The sequence below is a fragment of the Carettochelys insculpta genome, chromosome 21 (genome assembly GCF_033958435.1).
Source record: "Carettochelys insculpta isolate YL-2023 chromosome 21, ASM3395843v1, whole genome shotgun sequence".
Lineage (NCBI taxonomy): Eukaryota > Metazoa > Chordata > Testudines > Carettochelyidae > Carettochelys > Carettochelys insculpta.
The window spans coordinates 24,028,766-24,046,927 of record NC_134157.1 but is presented as its reverse complement, the minus strand read 5'-3'; the positions used below and the strand labels follow the sequence as shown (position 1 = coordinate 24,046,927).

At 40.6% G+C, this 18,162-nt stretch overlaps 1 protein-coding gene across 1 annotated transcript in view; it reads left to right on the top strand.

Moving 5' to 3' along the window:
* MAPKAP1 (MAPK associated protein 1) overlaps positions 1-18,162 on the top strand; it is a 198,206-nt gene that overhangs the window by 6,628 nt on the left and 173,416 nt on the right. Inside the window, exon 2 of the mRNA XM_075015555.1 lies at positions 15,734-16,058. Within this exon, the coding sequence (XP_074871656.1) occupies positions 15,800-16,058 (259 nt within the window). The 5' untranslated portion in view covers positions 15,734-15,799. The remainder of the gene's footprint in view (positions 1-15,733; positions 16,059-18,162) is intronic.

Below are 18,162 nucleotides of genomic sequence, written 5' to 3'. Positions count from 1 at the left end.
GCATGCAGCATGGATCCCCAGCTGCAGCAGCAGCAGCCAGAAGCCCTGGGCTAAGGGCTGCTGCACACGGTGACCATAGAGCCCCGCAGGGGCTGGAGAGGGAGTGTCTCTCAACCCCTCAGCTGATGGCCGCCATGACGGACCCCACTATTTCAAAGTTGCGGGATGCGCAATGACTACACACACGGTCCCTACTTCGACGTTGAACGTCGAAGTAGGGCACTATTCCCATCGCCTCATGGGGTTAGCGGCTTCGACGTCTCGCCGCCTAAAGTCGATGTTAACATCGAAATAGCGCCCAACACGTGTAGCTGTGACGGGCGCTATTTCGAAGTTAGTGCCGCTACTTCGAAGTAGTGTGCACGTGTAGACACGGCTCATATGTGCTGCTTCTCTCTTCAGTATCCTGAATATGCAGGATTCTGTTTAGTACTCAGGTATTGTATATACAGTATATGGTTTTCAAACCTTTTGAATATTAATAGAGAGGTGGAATATTAGTATTTGAAACTTGTACCAGAAGTCCAAAACTAGGAAGAGGAGGAAAGGTTTGTTCCTGTACACGTGAGAATGTAGGTATCCAGAGCTCATTTTTCATAAGTGGAGGCAAAATTCGCTGTGAAATTTATTTTAGATTACCTGAACTAATAAACTATTGTAGTGTGTGGTCTGACCTTCCTGCTTCAGCTAATGTGTTGTTGGGGAAATGTATTCAGCTTCACTAATCTTTTACTTTCTGTGTTGACCTTTAAAAATATGCCATCCAATGGCGTTCTTAAAGTCGATGGGTTATGGAATGACTCAAGCTTTGGATCATGTAATGTTGTGTTATTCAATCCAGACTGCTGTGTTCTGAGATTGAAGTAGCTGTTTTATATTCATGTTTTCTATTCACAACTTTGTAGACGTTGTGTGATGTTTCAAATTTGATTTTTTTCCTTTCAAATCTAACAGGAACTGATTGTTTATTACACTAAGAGCATGGTTATCCGGCACCTGGGTAACCGACACATTGAGTTAACTGGCATGCTCCAATATGTGGCACATTTGATTATCCAGCACCCCTAATTCCTCGCGGGTGCCGGATAATAGTACTTTTGCTATAATAGATTCTGAAACAGTCAACTTAAAAATTACTCTTTTGTCTTAAAATTACCCACAACTACTGAAACGTGAAGCAAATTGAAGCAAAGAAAATATTTTTCTCTGTTCAATTTTACTATTTGAACAAAAGAGAAACATTTTTTAAAAAGCGAAATCATAGAATGTGGCAGAGCGACTATTTCTGGGATTGAATCTGAAGCTGTTTTTAACTTGAAACTAGGACGTTATAGCATATTAAAGCCACAAGAGATTTATTAAAGGGTCATTTTAAAAAGGTGGTTATGTCTTCACAAATATCTTGGTTTTATTTAGGAAAATTAACTGCAGCATAACTTTATTTATTAACTTATTGATCTAAAATAGAGTTGTCCCTTCCACTCAGAACTCAAAACGGTTCCTGATACACTACTGTATAGTCAGTTCTGTTGAGCAATGTATTCTGCCCAAGGCTTTTGTATGACTAAAGATGGTACAGTTATTTTTTAACCATGGTGTATGACAATTTCTAATAACAATCCTTAGTCATTGTGGGCAAGGGGGTTGCATGATCATAAGAAAGTTATCTCACTAGCCCCACTGTGAATTTAGAAATGTATTCTTGCTACTAGGAAATTGTCATCTAAACGTCTCCCCTCAGAACTCACCAAAAGCACATTCACAACAAACATGGCTACCCTCATTCTATCCAACCTCAGATATTAAATTCACTTTAATTTTAAAAGTAATTTTTCTTGTATTATAGCTCACTGGAGAGTAAATCTGCTGGTGGGAGCAGGGGCAAGCAGGAAAGAGATACTGAGAAAAAATGGAATAAGGTGTGTAGGTGTGGGCATAGTGTCAGCCAGACTGTGCAGTTATATGGATGGGGAGTTCTCATGACAGTCACCATTCAGAGCAAAAGGGTTCAGAGCCAAATAGAGCTTGGAAGTGATGGAAGGGAAGGAAAACCCTGATGGTCTTGCCAGCTCTCATGATATTTGATATTTTTTTCTCAGAGCCCCCTGCTGCTAGTCGTGTGTTTATATGGGAGTTTAATTTTCCATTTGTAAACAAGTGTCTGGCTCTTACATCTGCAGCGAAAAGCTTGAAATACCCCCACACTGCATTTAAAGGGGACAGGATTTTGACCAAATGGCTGGGAATGTAATGTGGGCTAAGTGGTGAAAGAATAGCTGAGAGCACGTGTGGTGGGATGGTGGCTGCCACGTGCCCCCAACCCCTTCTCTAATCTTCTGTTTCTCTGTTGGCTTGGGGAAGGAGGATGAATCTAGGATGCCCCCAAACATGTTTAAATTTACTCAGGAGTTTCAAAAGCCCCTTGTTCTGGTTAATTGCCCTACCTGTCTCTTCAGTTATTGTGCGGGATCTGTGACATTTCAAGATCCTGTGGATCTGACTGTCTGTTAGGGAAACAGGAAATGGACCATATTGGCAATAAGTTTGTTTGCTTGTTTGCCTTCCTCATAGCATCATAGGCTTCTGGTTGGAATGAGTGCAATCAGATTTCAGAGTTTCAAGTACAGAAGATTAAACTGTTAGCTTATTGCAACTTGTGACCAGTGCTCGTAAAGGTTAAAAGGGCAGCTGTCAGTGATAAAGGAGATATTGGCTTTTAGCTGGTGGAACTCAAAGTTACATGAAGAGGGTCAACCAGAAGTCTTTCTGGACTGAGTTGCCCCCCCATATTGGTGGCCTCTATGATACCATGTCCCTGAAATGGGCAGAAAAAAAGGAGAGGTTTTGCTGTTGAGTTGTGTCTCAGAGTAGGCCAAGGTGGGCCTTCCCTGAGTTATGGTGTGAATGGAGCCCACTAACCAGCACTTCATGCAATGTCTGATATGTGAGAATGGCAGGTGATCATGTAGCACATGTGCCAAGTGTAAAATTAATAAAGTTGTGGCTTAATCCATCCCATATATGCCTTTTATTCATTAACCTGCATATCTTGGGTCAAAATTGTCTTAAAGGCTCAATGTCAACATACAAAACTTCAAATCTTGTATTTATAAAAAATGTATTTAAAGTCAGTCTCATGGTTTGGGGTGACCTGAGTCATGGTACTTTTACACACTGGGTAGATAGTACTGAGTGTGATTTTTCTGGTTTCAGCAATAGGCGGATCCTGGACTTTAAAAACTCCCTGGCTGCGTCTACACTAGCAAGTCCTTTCGGAAAATCAGGCCCTCTTCTGGAAGAACAAGTGGAGTGTCCACACACAAAATGTGTTCTTTCGAAAGAATGCAGCATTTCTTCCAGGGGCACTATTCCTCTCCCGCATGAGGAAGGGTGCCTTGTTCTGAAAGATTCTTTTGGGGGAAAAAGCTTGTGTTCTCATGCTCAGGGGGCCCATTGTTCGAAAGAACAGTCCTCATGGTGCCAGATTTTTCAATCTCTTGCCCATTCTTTTAAAAGAGTAGGGTCTGTGTAGACAGATTGCTCTTTTGATCTGCTTTTTTGTGTGTGGAATCCTCTTTTGAAAGAAGAGCTTCTGGAAGAGATCTTCCGGAAAATCATCTTCCGGAAGTTGTAGTGTAGATGCGGCCTTGAAGGTTTGAGCATACATCTCTGTGCAACTCAGCATTGGAGGCTGAGGTCTGTTTGACTAATAATACATTTAGTGTCTCATAAACAGTTATGTAAATAAATACATATTTGTATTACAAATATACTTTAACTCTTTTAGAATAAGAGAGAAAAAATTGAAATCTGAACATATTTTTGTTATTAGCTGTTTTCTTGTCCAAGGATGCTACACTAGCTTATCGTGGGGTCTGATAAAGCTGTATTAGTTAAGGTTCTGTCACCATTTCACTCTAAACGACTGAAAATGTGTATTTGTAAATATATATCTTTGTTTCTCAGAGGTCTAGCAAGTCATGCAAATGACAGTTCTTTTGCTATTTCAAAAAAGACTTGTATAATTAAGCAGGTGGTATCCAGTTCAGGTAACAGTCCTGATGGAGCTGAGGAGCTTTAATGTATGTTAGGTGGAGGGAATTGGGGCAAGTGCGCACACATATTTTATAAAAACATTTGCTGTTTGGTGTTATGCTTTTCAGAATACTTTATGATAGATATCTCAGTTTGCCATGTATAAACTTCAGATTACATGGCAGTTGCCAAGTCTTAAATTTGTCTTGTTTTCCCACCAAAAGTGAGATCTTTCACAGAACTGCGGCGTATTTTGTATATCTAGCTATCCTGGATGTAGTATTACGGTAAAGACTAGTTTTCTGGTAATAATTATTCTGCCTTCCTGAAAATGGGAACAAGTGCTTTGATGAAGATATTGAAAAGTTACCTAATTTTTCTGTAACCTAGAGGTATCTGCAGTGTTAGTCCATAACTGTTTTCTAAGGATATCTGTAAATCAATAGCTCTACAGTTTCTCCCTAGCAGTACGTTACGTACAATATTTTATGGTCGTGGAACTAGTCATAGGTTACAGTACTATGCTAAATCAACTCATTAACCCTTTCTATATTGATATTAATTTAATGAGTCCTAATTCAGTGCAAACATGAAAACTGGCTCATTAATATTTAATTTTAGGTAAGCTAACTATTTGTAATGGTAGAAATAATATTTTTCTAAGAACAATCATTTTTTTTTGTTTGGCAGTGTCTTGTAAAAAGGAGCACTTTTGATTTCAACTGTACTTTTTGTAGGATAATTAACCTTAATTTATATCTTGTAAATAGATGAGGTGTGTAAACATAAATCATTATTCTGCAACTAGTGTTGTCATTAGTTCCGTATGTGCTTCATTGTGCAAAGATTTTTTGACATTAATTGTACACTAATTTTATCAGTTTCTGTGACTCTTTTGTACCCTTGAACCTCTGTACTCTCCATGTCCATAATCTGAGAACACCTGTGGGACAGATCTTGGCAGGGGGAGGAGGAAGCGGCTTTTCATGCTGCCACTCTCCCTCATCCCTGTTGCAGGAAGGGCAGCACAGTGACACAATTCCCCTGAGGCTTTTTTCACTCACAGTTCCCATAACAGCAGGGAGTGGCGCTTGGGAGAAAAAGCCACATGTCCCCTGGAAGTGGGGTGCCTGGTGAGTGCCCCACCACCCATAATTCCCATACCCATAGTGCTCTCCCTGGTCTGGCAAACGCTTTAATCCAGCATACCCTGTTTCCCAGAGTTGCCTGATTAGAGGTTCAAATGTATAACAAGCTTTTTTTTTTCTTGTTGCATAACTGTACCAAGTACCAACAGCACTCTTGTGCTTTTAGGAATAAAAGCAGCTGCTTACAGGCAGTGCAAGCAGTGACCTCTATAGTTGAGGATAACTAGATGCTTCTATTATAAAAAGGTCATTTTTGGTTGCTTACTGCTTTTTCAAATTTTTCCTGGTTCAGTTGGAATTTAGTATTTGAGAAGTCTACAGCGTATTTTTCTGAGTGTCACACTTTTGTCCAATTTTTGAACACGGAAAGTGCAGAAATCTTCTTGCTAAGAAAATATTTTGATTCCTTCTGAATAGCACTAAACTTCACGGGGTAGCAGGGAAGACTGGAATTTTGTGAGGTTGTATTCCTCACATTATAGTTTATGGTTTCCTAAATTGGAGGGCGTGAAGAAATTCCAGGTGATGGGGGGATGAGGTGACCCAGCCCTGCCTTCATTCCCCCTACTCCAAGAAAGAGCCAGCCTTTGCTTCCAGCTCTCAGCCCCTGCCATTTTACATGGGTGACCCAACACAGCTGCTGTATAAAGCAGGCTGCTGACAAAGACCCACATGGAGCTAGCTGCCTCCTGCAAAGGAGTGTGGGTTGGTGGGTGGTGGGGGGGAGGGAGGAGAAGAACATAAGAAAATAAGAATGGCCATACTGGGTCAGACCAAAGGTCCATCCAGCCCAGTATCCCATCTGCCGACAGTGGCCAATGCCAGGTGCTCCAGAGAAGGAGAACAGAAGACAATGACCGAGTGATTTATCTCCTGCCATCTATCTCCTACCCTTGTACTGAAGGCTAGGGCACCATACTTTACCCCTGGCTAATAGCCATTTATGGACCTAACCTGCAAAAATTTATCGAGCTCTTTTTTAAACCCTAATAGAGTCTTGGACTTCACAGCCTCTTCCGGCAAGGAGTTCCACATGTTTACTGTGCGCTGTGTGAAGAAAAATTTCCTTTTATTAGTTTTGAACCTACTACCCATCAATTTCATTTGGTGTCCCCTAGTTCTTGTATTATGGGAAAAGGTAAATAATTTTTCTATATTCACTTTCTCCATACCATTCATGATTTTATATACCTCTATCATATCGCCCCTCAATCGCCTCTTTTCCAGACTGAAAAGTCCCAGTCTCTCTAGCCTCTCCCCATATGGGACCCGTTCCAAACCCCTAATCTTAGTCGCCCTTTTCTGAACCTTTTCTAATGCCAATATATCTTTTTTGAGGTGAGGAGACCACATCTGCATGCAGTACTCAAGATGTGGGCGTACCATAGTTCTATATAAGGGAAGTATGATATCTTTTGTCTTATTATCTATTCCTTTTTTAATAATTCCTAACATCCTATTTGCTTTACTAACTGCCGCTGCACACTGCGTGGATGTCTTCAGAGAACTATCCACTATAACTCCAAGATCCCTTTCCTGATCTGTCGTAGCTAAATTTGACCCCATCATGTTGTACGTGTAATTTGGGTTATTTTTTCCAATGTGCATTACCTTACACTTACCCACATTAAATTTCATTTGCCATTTTGCTGCCCAATCACTCAGTTTGCTGAGATCTTTTTGTAGTTCTTCACAATCCCTTTTGGTTTTGACTGTGCTGAACAACTTGGTGTCATCTGCAAACTTTGCCACCTCACTGCTTACCTCATTTTCTAGATCATTGATGAACAAGTTGAACAGGATCGGTCCCAGGACTGACCCCTGGGGAACACCACTAGTTACCCGCCTCCATTGTGAAAATTTACCATTTATTCGAACCCTTTGTTTTCTGTCTTTTAACCAATTCCCGATCCATGAAAGGATCTTTCCTCCTATCCCATGACCACCTAATTTACATAAAAGCCTTTGGTGTGGGACTGTGTCAAAGGCTTTCTGGAAATCTAGGTATATTATGTCCACTGGGCGCCCCTTGTCCGCATGTTTATTAACCCCTTCAAAGAATTCTAATAGATTAGTTAGACACGACTTCCCTCTGCAGAAACCATGCTGACTTTTGCCCAACAATTTGTGCTCTTCTACGTGCCTTGCAATTTTATTCTTTACTATTGTTTCTACTAATTTGCCTGGTACTGATGTTAGACTTATCGGTCTATAATTGACAGGGTCTCCTCTAGAGCTTTTTTTAAATATTGGCGTTATATTGGCCATCTTCCAGTCATTGGGTACCGAAGCGGATTTAAAGGATAGGTTACAAACCGCTGTTAATAACTCCGCAATTTCACATTTGAGTTCTCTCAGAACCCTTGGGTGAATACCATCTGGTCCTGGAGACTTGTTACTATTCAGCATATCAATTAACTCCAAAACCTCCTCTAATGTCACTTCAATCTGGGAGAGTTCCTCAGATTTGTCACCTAAAAAGGCTGGCTCAGATTTAGGAACCTCTGTAACATCTTCAGCTGTGAAGACTGAAGCAAAGAAATCATTTAATCGCTCCGCAATGACACTGTCTTCCTTGATCGCTCCTTTTATATCTTTATCGTCCAAGGGCCCCACTGCTTTTTTAGCGGGCTTCCTGCTTTTAATGTATTTAAAAAACATTTTACTATCATTTTTTGAATTTTTGGCTAGCGGTTCCTCAAAATCTTTTTTGTCTTTTCTTACTACATTATGACACTTAATTTGGGAGTGTTTGTGTTGGGGTTAGATGGGGGAATGGGGGAGCCTGAGTTGGGGGAGTGGAGGGGCTTGAGTGGGTGGCTTATGGGGCTTGGGCAGCTGACTGTGGCAGTGCAGGACTTGGGCGGCTGTCCCCAGTTTGGGCTGGCAAGCAGACTGCTGGCCCCAGCAGTGCGGGGCTTGGATGACTGACCTGGACTTTAGGTGGGCAGCTGGCCCCAACGGCTGGCAGGCAAGCAGGCAGCTGGTCCCAGCAGGTGCTGGGTGGGTGGGTGCTCTGGCAGCGCAGAGATCAGGCAGGTGGGCAGCTAGTGTGGGTAGTTGTGGCAGCTGGCACAGGGCTCAGGCAGCTGGACAGGTGGGGCTGTATCAGGCATCCACAAGATGGGAGCTGTGCAGTTAGCCTGGCCGGTCCATAGTCTGCCTCCATGCTGGGATAGGGCCAACACAGTGTCTGGCACCCCAGCCAGGGCTGCATTTGGCATCTGCAGGGCCAGGGCTGTGCCTCCAGCTCTGGGGCCATGCCAGCAGCCCATTCGGGGTGGAGCTCGTGCCCATAGGACCTGGGCCATGTCCAGCATGTGGCTGGAACCAGCCTTTGCAGCCTATGGCTGGGCTGGTATCAGCCCAGCAGGGGTCAAGGTCCAGCAGGAGCTAGGGGGACCCTGGAGGGGAGCAGCACTAAGGCTTCAGAGCTTGATGGGTGTCTCAGGATTGGGTGGCACAGCTTCATTGTCTGTTATCTGCTATTTTCCAGACAACTTTTCTAGCAACCCCATTCATAAATTAGTAACCAATCCATTCAATGTTGATGTCAATACATTGCCAGAAGTATTGCAAGAACAAACACTCAAAATAAAATATGATTCAAGTGCAAAAGAATTTCAAAAACTCAAGCTTGGAAGAATTTTGAATAAAATATTTCCCAATGTGCTTGTAAGTTGGGGAAGAAGTGCTACACATTATTCTTCCATTTTTCTCAATATACCCCTGTGGAAAAAGCTTTTCAAGGTTACTCATATTAAAAACAAAACAAAGAAATTGACTGGATGTCAAAAACTATTTGCAGTGCGCACTTTCATCTTTCAAACCTAGGATTTGCCAACTTGTGAAGAAAATGCAGCATCAGCCTTCACATTAAATTCATTTTGTTTCTGCTGTTTCTAATGTTAAATTAAATTTTTATTAAATTTTTGGGCCAAGAAAAACTATTTGTGCTTATTTTTAATTTTAAATAACATTTTATATAAAGTTTTTGTGTTTATTTTAAATTATTAATTGAATTTTTTGTTAAAGCAGGGGGCGTGGATGATGGTAAAGAATAGGCAGGGGGGCATGAAGGTCTCTCAAAAATCAAATGCAGGGCATGATGCCAAAAAGTTTGGGAACCACTGTTATAGATCAACTCTAGTTTTGAGAGGTCATTTATCTGCATTATAAAGGTATAAAAGTTTCATCCACTGCATTATGTTAAACTTTTTTTTTTTTTGCTTTATCCCCAAACGTCAATTGTTAGTGCACATGTCCATACGTAAAATGAGTGGCATACATGCCTCAGGATTTCATTGTGGGCGCGCATATGTGTGTGTAACAATGGAATAAAATTTCAGGTTTCATAGAGGATTCTGGAATATTTATCTTTGAAAGACTGAATGAATGGAAGCAGGATTTTCAAAGAGTAGCATTTGGGAAGGGATTTGTCCCTTTCAGAGCCCTCGCTTATTTCATCTACTGTATATAGTGGCAGGATTCCAAGGCAATCTTGTGTTCTATTATATAATATAGGTGAGTATAGAATGAGGCATGAAGTCATACCCCATCAGTTGCTCATACTGTGCACTGAAGGATATTTCTATTACTATTCAGCAAATATAGAAGCATTTTTTCAGGTTTTCGTTGTATTTAAAAAAGAAACCCTGAAATTCAATACAAAATATTGGGTTAAAATAGCATTATGATTCCAAGAGCACCCAGAAATCACGAGGTAGGTTTTCTGCCCAAATGTAGAGAGATCCATTTGTATATGTGTGTCCCTGTGCATGCATTGAGATAGTGTCTTTACTTATAAGGTTGCATGCTATTTTTCACGGGATCACTTCATGATTCTGTGCACTCCTTGGGCAGCTGAATGAGAAGGGGTTGTGCAGTGAATTGGTTTGGGATCCAGAGCATTCTGTCTTACTTTGTATACTCTTTTATAAATGAGGCTAATGTAAAAGAAATCTTATTTAATTCAGTGCAGTAATAGCATGTTTTGTCATAAGTGGAGCAGTGGTCTACTGGCAGAATTTTGTTATGATAAAACCAGTGTACTGAGACTCAAGAATCAGACAGGAAACAGTTGTAGCCTTCCCGGGCAACCTTGAAGTCACACCTCATTTTCGTCGGTCAGTTCTGCATGTGTAAAATGATGAAGATACAACTTAACTTAACAGGAATGTATAAGGATAAATTCATGAAGATTTGTGAGGTGCTTTAATACCACAGTGATTACACTTGTGGGGAAAGAGAGGCCTTGTTCAGTGTACAGTAAACACTCGATTTAACAGACTGATGTGGAGGAGGGGTGTCCTTTAACACCGAAATTCTGTTAAATTTGAGGGTTTACTTGTATTCACATAGTGTGGCCTCCTCAGCCAGGCTTCCCCAGGCTCGGCCCCCCCCAGAATACTGTAAAATGGGCAACTCACCAAAGCTGCTGGAGCCACTGAGCCAGAGCTGCCACCTCTGGAGCCTCCCCCAGAGCTAGAGGTGCCACTGCTAGAGCTACCGCATACTCCTCCCACTGGGTGTGGGGTGCATATGCGAGTGCCTTCTGCCCACGTATGTGCCCCACCCCGGTGGAAGGAGTATGTGCTGGCTCCTGCAGCTGCATGGTGGCTCATGCAACCATGGTGCAGCCCCTCCAGCTGCAGTGGGAGCTGCAGCTGTGACACAAGCCCCAGCCACCACGGCTTCTCCAGCCGGAGCAGCTCCAGCCACAGCACAAGCTCCAGCAACAGTGGCTCCTCCAGCTGGGGCAGCTTCAGCCCTGGTGCAGGTCCTGCAGCCACTCCGGAGAGTCCAGTGGCAGTGGCCCCTCCATTGGCAGCTCCGATGAGTCGCTAGCATTTATGTAATCTCTCTGGGGGATATGAGAGCTGGTGGATTTGGCAGTGGGGGGCCTAACAGACATCCATTGTTCCCAAAGCCCACTGAATCGGGGATTTACTTGAATGGCGTGCAGAGAGTGGGCCATTGAGTTACATGCTGAGCAAACAAAGATAAAGAAAAAACTGCCTCATCACTGAGCAATGTGTATCTTGTACACTGAATGAGGTAAATGTTTGTGGATAAGTAGTTTGTGATCATGTAATTATATCATACTCAGGGAAGCAAAGTTTTGATTTTATAGGCTTCTTATTACAACCAAAGCAGTATTAATGTTTTGTATGGAATATATATAAAAGTTATTGCTTTATTTAATGCTAGTATAATTTGTAGATACCAGTGGAGCGCAAAGTCTAAAATAATATTAAGGTTTGCTGAAGTGGTAACAGTATCCTGAAATTTTCTTACTACAGCTTGAGCTTCAATAATCAGTCATGGGTCTGAGGAGTACATGAGCTGTGATACATCACCCCAGCTAATTAGATTCCTTAATCCAGCGTTTCCCAATTTTGTTTGGCCATGGAACCCTTTTAAACTTAAAACAATTTTGAGAAACCCCATTCCCAGGCTTTACCCCCTCAGCCCCCAAACCTGACCCCCCTCCCCCTTGCAGGCTTAACCCCTCTCAGCCTCAAGCCTGCCACCCCCATCCCCAGGATTAACCCGCCTCAGCCCAAAACCTGCCCTCGGGACTAGCCCATCTGTGTCACTGGCTGGGGAGCTATGCCAGGTGGCCACATGTGACCAGAGGAAGGAAGAGAAGCATGGAGGTGGCCTGCTGGGGGTGGTGAGCCAAACCACGCCCACCAGAGTGTTGTGGCTGCTCAGGTAGCAGGGCGAATGAGGGGTTCTCTGTGTCTCCGTGCCCTGCCACCACTGAAATAATGGAATACTAAATTCAGTTGGTTAAACGGCTGGATCCCTCCTGCTGCCCTGCCGGCCGTTAAACCAATTAAATTTAGTTTTACTGTTTCAGCGGCAGCTGGGCAGGGAGCCGCAGAGAAGTCTGCTGTTGTAATAGAATTTTCTTGCGAAACTCTGATTTTTCACTCTGCAGAATTCCACAGAACACCATTTGGGAAACACTGCCTTAATCTATCCTTCAAAGCAGTAACCTTGTGTGTAGTCTTACTGAAATCTGTTGGAATATTAGTATTTCAGGTTTCTCATGTAAGGGTTTATAAAGTTGAAAAGTTTGCCTGAATTTCCTTGCCTTTGTGCCTCATGTCAGAGCCATGACATTGCATTATATTTTGTGTCTGTCAAAATTGTGAGCTGCTTATGATAAAGATGGCAAGTGCTAAAAGACTGTGGGTGGATCGGGACTTGATGAATAATCTTCATATTGTCTGAATAAGAGGTTTGGAGGAATTCTAAAATCTTTCCAGTTAACATATATTTTAGCATGCTGAGAGTTTTAATGTATCTTCACTAACATTAAAATTCAAAGGGGTTGTTTTGGTTAAACTCTGAAGTTGAACACACAATTTCTTGTGACTTTTCCCATAATTATGAATAGACAAAGCGATTGTATGTGTAAGACCTTAAGAAAGCCTTGGCAGTTTAGCATGCTGAGTGCTAATAGCTTAAATCGGGATACAGTGTAGAAAGGTAAAAATCTCACATCTGCTGTTACATGTTGTTAACTCCCTCAGCAGACATTAAATCATTTCAAGTACAATAATAGTGTGGGCGGTAAATTAACTAACCATTAACAATCTTATAAATACACAATTAACATGCCAACATTTATATGACACATTGATGGGGCAGCAGTAATTTTCGATTGGGAGTTTGCAGACCTTTTAGAAGCCTAAGGCTGCTACTTACTTAAACTCTTAAGTTTTCAGGTGAGCAGTGCCTTTTCCAGTACTAAGTGATGTATAAATAATTGTATTTAAAGAACATTCTCAGTACTCATCCTGGGAGATATTTCCTTTTTAAATAGCCATCTACTGTACTTAGTTGGCTGTACTCCTGAGGTCAAAGCGTGTGTTACTTAAAGGCTTTCTACTGGCAAATTATAGTAAAGGGACATGTGTCTTATGGTCTTTCATTTTAGGAGACAGTGAGAAATCTTTATGGGACAAACAATTTATTTTTCTAATGAAAGTAATCTGTCTGGATATGCATAATTATAATTTAATAAAAGTTGCCAGAAAACAGCTAGACACTGTTAATGTAACTTATTCAAACTTGTGACAGGAGGTGAATTATTCTTTGAGGTATATTTTTTTAACAAATGGAATGCAAGATTTCTTCTCTCCCATTCTTTTGCTGAATTCCTGCATGATGTTTGGATTATTATTTAATATTTGAGGCACTATATGAATTTACATAGCATTGTACAAAACAGGACACAGTCTCTGCATCAAAGAACATAGATAAAAAATCACAAAAGACAAGGAGAACGGACGAGAGACCAGGATTAAAATGGTGAAGATTATGTAATTTGCTAATTACATGTTTGTATGTTGTTGGATTCTGTTATATGGGGAGATTTTGGTTGTCGAATCCCCATAGGACAGTAAACTCTTCCATATCTGGCATTCTGTCATCCAGAACTCTTAAATAACCAGGATTTTAACCATAAGTAACATTTAGTTGCATTTTCCATAGGTACAGTATAGTGAAAATAAATACAGCAAATACAGTATAAGTTTACAGTGTACAATACTACTGCTGTTAATAAAGAAGGCACTCTGCATGCATTTTTGGTTGTTTCTTAATATCTAATCTTGTTTTTCTTCAGTGTTAAGTATTACTAGGTATACCTCTCTGATATCCAGCAACCTCCCCTGGTCCCATGACTGCTGGATATGAAAGAGGTTGTTATATGATGCCCGTGAAGCTGCTTTTGGACACCTCTATAACTTTGACTTTCTTCCCACCATTAGTAACTGTATGTGGCTCTTACTGTTGAACATAAGTACTGCTATTGCTTCTATTCGTATAATAGAAATATTCATGGTATTCTGATGCTAAATCTGTTGGTGCCCAGTGAGTGATCTTCAAGCTGTTAGTTCTCGAGGAATAACATATGTTTACTGTGAAATGGGGTGTATATTGGCCATTCCCTTTCAGATGAGGTTGCTGATGCTTCCTTGTATTCTGGGTTGTGACTGGCTAAGGCAAAGCTCAGATTGCAATCTTTTACCCATATTCTGTGAAATAGTACTTATTAGGGTTTATCATCCCCTTTTCTTTTGGTTCTTTCTTCTGGAAATTCCTTTCTCTTTCTTGAAGAAGCTCTTGCAGAATGCAGTAACAATGAGAAGTCGTCATCTACCCACAATATGCTTATTTAATACCTTAAAATTCATAGTTTTGATTAATTTGTTTTCCCCTGGAAGTGGGAATTTTCAGCTATGCATATGAATGAAGGGCATTGCTGTCTAATAGAGCTAAACCAGGAAGACTGAAAGTTTGAGATCCTGGGTTCTGTTTCTTGCTCCGCCTCAGTTGTCGCTATAGAAAGAAACTGCCTCCATTTTCTTCTGCATGTAGTATTAAGGAAACACCTCACCGAGTTGGACATATAATAGTATGTCTTGTTGAGCAGTGCTGTGAAAATGCAAATGGCTCTTGTTAAAGTACTAACGAGCTCTAACATTACTGGTATGTGACCATAATGCTCTTTGGGAAATACGCTAATGGTCCTCTGCAAATCCATTGAGCAGCAGTGCCCAATATTTTAGCACCCCTTAAAGCAGACAGTGCTCTGACTTGAGCTGCAAACCTTTCATCTCTTTTCCCTTCTCTCTTCTCTTTTTTTAAAGCTTTTCTTCTGGAAATGATGAAAACTGGATTTCAGTTGGTAGAATGCACATCTGGAATTAAAAAAAAAAAAAGTTCCCTCTTTAAACCCATGCCTCAATGTTTAGGTCTAATTATTAGATTCCTGCTGAAAAGTCTTTGCTGAATGAAGAAATGGTGTTCAGTGTATCATTGCATTAGCATTCATTTTATTGTCCTGTTTGTCTTTTCAACATTAAGTCATGTGGGTAATAGCAGACTATATGAAGAGTTGAAGTCAGAAGATTGGAGGGAGCTCAAGAAGAAGAGTGTGAGGGGCAAGGCTTCAGTCATTTGACTGGCCAGATAATCTGAGAGATCATCTCAAGAGGTGTCTGCTCTAAGGGGTACTAAAATCAAGCACCAAAGAGGCAGTTTGCAGAGGGAGGGGTTGGGGGAAGAGAGCATTAGAGGAAAAGGAATGGAAATACAGCATTGTAGATGGTGGGTGAAAGTAAATTAAATACTGTACAGAGTGGCTGATATTATCAGGTAAGAGTGAGAGACTGGCAGTATTAAAGAGAAAGAGGGGAGATATTAGGTGTATATACCTCCTGGGTGTAATGGGTAGTTGTCTTGTGCCTTATAGCAATACATAGCTTTGTGTTGATTACTAAATTGTGGGTGTGTGTATCTTGTTTACTTTTCTTAGGTTGTCTTTTTGAATTCAGTCTGTCTCCCAGAATAAACAATTGCCATGTTTATACTCACCATGTAAATGGTTATGCGATGTCAAACTGAAAATAATTCACTGCATAAAACTTAGTCAAGTAAAACTTGGTTTCAATTTTGCATGTGATAAAAACACTCCTGAGTAAATGTTAATCAAGTTTTTTCTTAAAGTGCTGTCTATTTTATGTTTGTAGGTAAGTTTATCAATGGAGCAGCATGACGAGAAGATAGCGTAGTAAGGTGGTGGAGTTGTGGACAGGATGGCCTTCCTGGACAACCCAGCTATTATATTGGCTCATATTCGGCAGTCACATGTCACCAGCGATGACACAGGAATGTGTGAAATGGTCCTGATAGATCATGATGTTGACCTAGAGAAATTCAATCCTCCTTCTGTGGCTGGGGACAGTGGTTCGGAAACACAGGGAAGCAATGGAGAGACTCAGGGTTATGTATACTCCCAATCAGTTGATATTACCTCAAGCTGGGACTTCGGTATTAGAAGACGATCAAATACAGGTAAATGCTGTTTGCGCAAAAAAAGAAGAAGAAAGCAAACATAACAAAAAAACAACAACACAGCAATGTATCAGTTAGAAATTCACACAAAAGGCTAACTTGACTTGCTTGTACCAGGCATCAGAAGATAAGTACCTGTAACTACTTATTTGTCAAACATTTCTTTTGTAATATTTAGCTAAGCAAATAGGTCTTTTTCAGGAAAGGAAATACATAAGTCAATACCTTCTGTGCACCATGAAGTGATTTTTAGTTGTTTTTTCCATTCCATTGCACCAAATTGGTGTGTAAAAGAACTTTGAAGTTGTCAGTTTTATTACCAAAAAAGTTGTTTAAAAAATGCTGTGGTAATGAAACCATCAAAATATTAAAATTCCATGCTCAGGTCTGAAGTTCCTATCGTTTAGGAACACAAAGTCAGGTACTATTTTATGAGGATGCCTACATTTTTAGTAGAACCTATCCAGTGGGGCACGAAACCCAGTCATTCTTGTCCAAAGTATGGAAAACAATTAAACAACCGAGTAGAGGAAAAGGGAATTTAGCAAATGGACAAGAAAAATGAAACAGGGTCCACTGAAGAGAGAGGCTGGGGAGGCATTAGAGACCTTGCAACAGAAAGACTGATACATAATGTTGGAGGAGAGAGGGAGAGATGTGAAATGAAACAAAGTACAGAAGTAAAAGTTACATATTCATGCTTTGTATTTAGTACACTTTTTGTGTAAAACTTGAGTGTTTGGCAGAATGGTGATAGTAATTAATCTTGAGTTATAACATTGCTGAGTGCATAGAACAAGCATAACAGAGCAAGTGTTTTTAAAAACTGCATGCCACAATAACAAGTAATTACCTCCTTCTCCCCAACTAAACTTTTCAGACCCTGTATTTTTAACATTAGTAATTTGTCTAGTTGAACCCAGGGTATTCACGGTGAATGCTGACAATGTGCATAATGGCACATCAACTATTTTATAGGCTTTTATCATGAAAATTCAGAACAAAAAATGACCTTGGAGTGTCTACAGTGTGGTACCAAGGGCCAGTCACTGTGTTCAAGTTGGATGTTAATTCTGTACTACTGTTTTTGCAGGGCTGTTGCTATAAAAGTTCAACCATTTTTTCCTCACGGCACTGTAATATATCATATCAGCAAATGGAAAGTTTTAATAGGCAAGGTATATATAGTATCAAATGTATTGTCAGATTAATAACTTTATATATTCTGACAAGTATCAGAGGGGTAGCCGTGTTAGTCTGTAGCTTCGGGAACAACAAGAAGTCTTGTGGCACCTTATAGACTAACAGATATTTTGGAGCATAAGCTCTTGTGGGCAAAGACCTGCTTGGTCTTTGCCCACGGAAGCTTATGCTCCAAAATATCTGTTAGTCTATAAGGTGCCACAAGACTTCTTGTTGTTTATATATCCTGTACCTGGTGGGGAATTAAATTCTTCATTAGAAGAAAGACACACTCAGTGATCCATCTTACCTTTTCATCTTTGACTTCTACTGTCTTAGATCTACAGTGGTACAAAACTCTGAATTAGGATATGAAATCTTAAAATATGCTAGTTTAAGGATATTTATCATTTCAATATATGTTAAGGGCGCAGTTTTTGTTAACAGGGGAAAATGCCCCTCTTCTATGTTTTTGCAGTAGGGGGATGTGGGAGATGGTAAGAGACACTCCCAGGAAGGATATGTGCTGAAGTGCTCAAGGGTTGAAGGCTTGAAGTAGGAAGAACGTCTTTCTTTGTAGGAGCATACATTTCTGAAATAATTTTTTTGCAGGTAATACAACACCACCTACTGCTCAGAAGTAAATTTAACTAGATTCTGCCTATCCAGAAAAGTGATGTACAGTAATAAGTACTTAAGATGCTTTTTTAAAAAGGTAATGTACTGTCAAAAGTTGTGAAAAATAATCACTATAATTAAGGCATCTTGCTAAATTTGGAAATAAGGTCTATGCATGCAGTTTGGAGTCCTAAGACTAGCTGAAACTTACTTCCATGTAGCAGGGGAAAAAGTGTGAGACTACATGGCATTTTCTTTGAGAGATTAGTTCAGTTAATTTGTTACAGAACAAGAAAGTGGAGAA